Source organism: Siphateles boraxobius, unplaced genomic scaffold, assembly GCF_051911475.1.
Source record: "Siphateles boraxobius isolate OS27281-9 unplaced genomic scaffold, OSU_SipBor_1 41, whole genome shotgun sequence".
Taxonomy (NCBI): domain Eukaryota; kingdom Metazoa; phylum Chordata; class Actinopteri; order Cypriniformes; family Leuciscidae; genus Siphateles; species Siphateles boraxobius.
In genome coordinates this window covers 24,874,240-24,880,133 of record NW_027509042.1, presented here as the reverse complement: position 1 = coordinate 24,880,133, position 5,894 = coordinate 24,874,240, and the positions used below count along the sequence as shown (strand labels likewise).

General features: G+C 33.8%; 1 protein-coding gene across 1 annotated transcript; it reads left to right on the top strand.

Moving 5' to 3' along the window:
* Window positions 1-2,640: 2,640 nt before the first annotated feature.
* cbx8b (chromobox homolog 8b) lies at window positions 2,641-5,099 on the top strand. The gene is made up of 5 exons (XM_077198980.1): window positions 2,641-2,825; window positions 2,938-2,981; window positions 3,242-3,307; window positions 3,470-3,536; window positions 3,754-5,099. The coding sequence occupies exons 1-5, from the start codon at window positions 2,757-2,759 to the stop codon at window positions 4,567-4,569; spliced, it is 1,062 nt and encodes a 353-aa protein (XP_077055095.1). The 5' UTR covers window positions 2,641-2,756; the 3' UTR covers window positions 4,570-5,099.
* The last annotated feature ends 795 nt before the right edge of the window (window positions 5,100-5,894 follow it).

Below are 5,894 nucleotides of genomic sequence, written 5' to 3'. Positions count from 1 at the left end.
AAGGTCATATATATATATATATATATATATATATAGGCCTATAGATATGCAATTGAGATGACTGGGAAAAAGTGTCCCAATCAACCTGAATTTACCCTATACAGGTAGCCTAAACTAATATGAACGCGCTCGATTTAAAATCCAAAATTGGCCTATGATAACTATGGTCCCATTAAATTTCTAAGAAGTCTTAGTGTATCCTAAATAATCCAACGGGAATAGGGAAACAATGTAGCCTAATGATTTTGTTAAAAACAATTTACATCGAATACCCCTAGTGTTTTTTAATGTTTTATTTTTATTTATTTTTGCTTCATTGACAATTTTCTTAAACAGTCTGCAGCAAAAATAGTAGAAGGTAATTGCTATTTCCTTTGTAAATTGTGCACAATTTCTCATGCTTGTTGCCCAGAAACGAGCGAACCAATAATATTCTTCCAGCTCGATCGAGATCGCGTATATAACCACTGCACTGCAGTAGTCAAACCACCAATCATCTTCCGCAAAAAAATCAACCATAAGCCCTGTTTATGCATATAAAGAATAAAAAATCTGAAAACTGAAGCCTTAATTTTATTTTGGAGAAAATTATTTCACAATCGTTATAATAGGTCTATCTTGTTCAAACTGTGCATTGTTTTGCAGCGGATATATAGGCCTAAATAATGTTCACTCACCGAATGAACCACTGCATAGCCAACGCTTAATTTTACAGGGCACCAAGTTATCAATCAATATTATCTTTATTGATTAAGATAGGCCTAACTTTGCCCAAATTTTATTTCTAAATAATACATTTAAACGCTTGCTTACAGTGTGAAATGTCTGTAATTCACCCAGGAAATTAGACTATTTATTAACAACGTAATTTAGCCTACCATCAAATCGGTAAACATTTTCAGAAAATGTTCGCTAGCATAGTTCCCTTTTTTATGGTCATGAGTGGGTAATAAAAAAAGATAATGACTGTTTTTCCTTCACATGTCTAGCTGACAGTAATGTAGGCTGTATGCAATTTCAATGATTATAGGTAATATTTATTATAGCCTAGCCTATTTATATATTCATCTTTTTTTCCCGTTAAGCAACATAATTATGTGAGATCGTTTAATTGAATTACAGGCTATATGGAACACCCAATTACAAAATGTAGCCTACATATTTTTATATTTGTTTTATGCAGGCCTATACGCTAAATAATTGATATAATATATAGCCCAAATTGTAAGATTTTATTTATGTTTTTTAATTGAAAACCGATTTTAATTTTAGAGAAATAATGTAGATAATATAATTTATATTATCTACATTATTTCTCTAAAATTAAAATCGGTTTTCAATTAAAAAACATAAATAAAATCTTATTTTTCTTAAAACATTATTGCTGTTTTTTCGAGATTGTTTGAGCTAAAAATAGCGTTAATGCAGTCAAACCTGACCCATGTGATATATACAGAGGTTAGGCCTACTTTATAGAAGTGCATAACTCTTAGGTCTACTAATAAAGATATAATAATTATGAAATGTTTCGTTGTTTAGTTGTCTTTACCAGAAGTTACTGTTGTCGTTTTAGCTATTAACTATTATTTTTAGCATACATTATTATACCATCATTATTTGTTTTATTTGTTTTTTTTATAAATAAATTGGGGTACTTTATAGGCGAAATATAGCCCAAAATAGTAGTATATGAAGTATTTTAATAGTATATAAAATAGTAGTTTAGTAGTAGGCCTATAATAAGCTGTAATCTATTTCGATCTATTTGATTTTTGATTCTCATTTGGCAGCTAAATGTGGCGTGGAAGTCTTACACAAAAGCATCATACAATTTTTTTTTATTATTATTTTTTTTTAAATTTGTATTAATGCCTATTATTATTTTCGAAAGAGCCAGTTGGAGACCAGATCTAAATATTCGAATAATTTTGAGCAAACGTGTGGCTACGAGATAAACATAAATAGGCTATGCGGTCCGTTTTTCTTCATCAAGAATAGGCTAACAAAATCTAATAGGCTACCTACTAGACCGCAAATAATGTGTAACGAAAAGGCTTTTAGGCTATAAGACATAAGAATCTTTCCGTTTGTATCCTACAAATTTAGGCTATGACTCTGCAGTAGGACACACATGACATTCAGATCAATAACCCAACACTGACATTTGTCATTGTTGGGTTTGTCATGTATGAAGACTTTTTAGCGGAATTAGCCTATTATTAAGATTTTAGCGGTATTAGTCAAATTGTTTTGTGAATAGCAGAATATTGATAAAAATAAGATGCCATACATTTTAGCCTATTAGCCTATTATTAATGTATTTACAGAAAAATCTTGTGAATTATGCTTGTTTCAGAAAATACACAATTAGTGTTCATACAGCCTAGCCTACATATACTGTATCAGCTGACGTTTCATTAATGACGTTTTCCTGTATTCTAGTCTAGACAATTAAACAATTAAACCTGTTCATGGCAGGCTCAGCCGAGGAGATCTATCATATGTTTTGTCAAGAATGCATCTATGTCACTAAGAAGCAAGTCCCGGCCACTTAGCAACAGCGGAGCCAATGAACGGCCTCAAAATGTTTCCACCTACAAGCGGTGCTAAGGCAACATGCTAAAGAACGTGATGACGTCTGACTGTGCACGAGAGTATTATGGGCTGTATGGAATTCTGAAGCTAGAGCAGGCGGACTGGACTCGCGCTCACAGTCAGCTAGCTTCGCTGCAAGCTAACGGTAGACGAAGGTAAACATGGAGCTATCGGCTGTCGGGGAGAGGGTGTTCGCGGCCGAATCGATCATCAAGAGACGAATACGACGGGTATGTGTTGAGTCAGAGTGATATCGACATTTTTCTGCATATATGTGCTCATGTCTTCGGGTCACGCTAACGAAGTCTTTTTTTGTGTGTATATGTCTGATGGCATGCACAGGGTCGAATGGAATATCTCGTTAAATGGAAGGGCTGGTCACCCAAGTGAGTAATGCATGCATGTCCATCCTGTCTATCGTGCCTGTCTGTCGTTTTAGTGACAGCGATGGCTGTCAACTCTGCTAAATATCGCGAAGGCCATACATCAGCTGGCAGGTTAACATGCTGTTTGTTCTGCAGACTGGTTTTGGCAGATGGCATGCTGCAACATTAGCTGGCCCTGCTGCTAGTGGCGGATAAAGCAGTGGTATAAATGCAGCTAGAGATTGACAGTCATCACGTGAAACTTTTTTTTGTTCTCACAGGTACAGTACTTGGGAACCAGAGGAAAATATCCTAGACTCGCGCCTTTTCGTTGCCTTTGAAGAGCGGTAAAATACATAAAGATAAATAATAATTATATATATATATATATATATATATATATATATATATATATATATATATATATATATAGATAGATAGATAGATAGATATATTAGGCGGTCAAAAATACAGACATGTTTCACACATGCTTTTGTATTTTCATTCAGGGAGCGTGAGAGAGAAATATTTGGACCCAAGAAAAGAGGACCTAAGCTGAAGACTTTTCTTCTAAAGGTTAATGTCATTTATTTATTAAAATTGTTTTTGCACATCTTTTATTGTTGAATATATATATATATATATATATATATATATATATATATATATATTGTGTATAATATTCACTTTTAAGTAACTGGGTTTGAACTCAAGCCCTTGTTAGTAGCCTATAAATGAATAGATAACACTTTTTTTTTTTGCATTTATTTTTTAAAATCATATATTTTTGCAGGCCCAAGCTAAAGAAAAGGCAAAGTGTTATGAATTTAGGAATGAATCATCCAGGGACATTCATGTTGCATATCCCAGTCCAGAGCCTGTGATAACCCCTAGAACGAGAGAGGGACTGCGTGCTGTGGTTCCCACAATTTTCCCTCCCAGCACAGTCAACCGAGGGGAGAGTGTAAGGCATTCACCTCCAGAACCAAGGGAGCATCGTTCTCCTTCCTCACCAAGACCCAGCACTGATGAATTTACCCTTGCCCCAAAAAAGAGAGGACGAAAGCCCAAATTACGGTTCACAGATGGCTACACAAGCTCCTTGCATCCAGGGCATGCAAAAAGAGCTGCTGATGAAACCATGGCAAGCATTCCTTTCAAAATGGCAAAGTTGGGTTTGGGTGAAGATGAAGAGAGATGCTCTGAAATGATTGGGAGAATTAAAATATCTCACAAGCACATGGATGCTACCTATTCACACAAACAAAACAGAGTTGTTCCAAGCAGGAGTACCCAGCACATTTCTCCAGAGTGGAATTTGCATTCCAGCAGGACTAATCCACAAACAAGCCTCTTTCACCACAAACACCTGAAGCATCGTTCAAAACGAAGGACATTTGAACATGGTCATTCCACCAGCAGACAGCCTTCACTTATCGCCAAAATCCCAGTGTCACGCATTTTTGGAGAGCCTGAGGAGGGAGATCCTTGGAGACCCTCCTTCAGCAATGTGGAGAAAGTTTTAGTTACTGATGTGACGACAAACTTCCTGACTGTAACGATCAAAGAGAGCAGCACAGATAAAGGCTTCTTCAAAGACAAAAGATGATTTTGCAGCCAGTATGCCCTTCTTCAGAAGTCTTTTTATTTTCAAAAATATTCTGTATTGTGTATTGTATACAAAAAAATCTTATTCCGTTTTCTGTCCCACTGCAATCTGTATTTATTGTGAAATTGCTGCTTTAAGAGATTTGCATGCTAGACATGTTAAACAATGCTAGAACTGCGTCCGAATGCATACAAGAGTTCTTAGATCATTTTCTGTAAATACGTTTTAATTATAAATTGTTAACAATAAATATATATAGACTATTAGTTCTCCCACACAAACTCAAACATTTATGTACAGCCTTAAAGTTGACATATTGCACATTTAGCGTCATATTATTGCGTCTTGTCATTACTTTTTGAAATCTTGTAATTTACATTGATTTTTTGTTGTAGTAAGTTTATATTGTCAGTTACCTTGTAAACTTGTGTCACGGTACAACAACCATATCAATTTACAGATATAAAAGTGTAAAATAAAAATCTTATTTTCATCTCAAACTCAAAAGTAAAATGTCAGATAATAATGAACATGTTTATTTTGTTTCTTTTTACTTCAGCTCAAATTAGTATTCTTAAATATTTAGTAATGAATTAAATTAACTTTTATTTATGCTACATATTTTGTTGGGCGATTTTGTAAGTATGATTAAATATCTATAAAAAGTGTGAATAAAAGTTATTTAATAGCATCATAAATGGAAAAGCGCAAGTCGAGTCTGAATCATATTTACAAATATATAGAGTATAATATAAAAATATATATTATCCCTACATTTTTTTAAACCAGATGCCCAAATGTTTGTTTGCACAGAGTAGCATTAAATGCAATATTTGAAAAATTCCCAAACCATTAATTTAGTTATACAATTACTTAGCCTACTGACTTTATTGTATAGCCTTTTATATATTTATTTATTTGGTCTTTATGGTTTCATGAGTCACACTTGACAAAAGTCTAAACTTTTAGGTTTATACAACATTTAAAGTGCTTTCAAACAGTCACTGTTGGGCCTTCAGATATTGAAGTGTAAAGGTGAACACTTGCCAAATTCTTGGCAATGTTTATAGACACCATGAATCTTCTAAATTATCTTTTTAGTTTCGATTTAACTCGGTTGTTTACGTTCCAGTCATAATAGGCCTACAAGTAAAATACTCCGGACGCAAGATAAACCATAGTCACAATCAAAATTTGAAGTAAATCATTTTTATTGTGATTATAGGTTTCTTATTCAAAATGCAATTTTGTAATTCGTTTAAAAAACACAGATTCTAAGATTTCCCATCTAAATAAGACATCTACAATGCTCCTATAGCCTACTA

Bases quoted from the DNA above. Each gene is read 5' to 3' on its own strand.
- cbx8b (XM_077198980.1), top strand. From the start codon at position 2,757: ATGGAGCTATCGGCTGTCGGGGAGAGGGTGTTCGCGGCCGAATCGATC. The intron at 2,826-2,937 runs GTATGTGTTGAG...TGGCATGCACAG, and splicing joins TCAAGAGACGAATACGACGG to GGTCGAATGGAATATCTCGT. The intron at 3,537-3,753 runs GTTAATGTCATT...ATATTTTTGCAG, and splicing joins TGAAGACTTTTCTTCTAAAG to GCCCAAGCTAAAGAAAAGGC.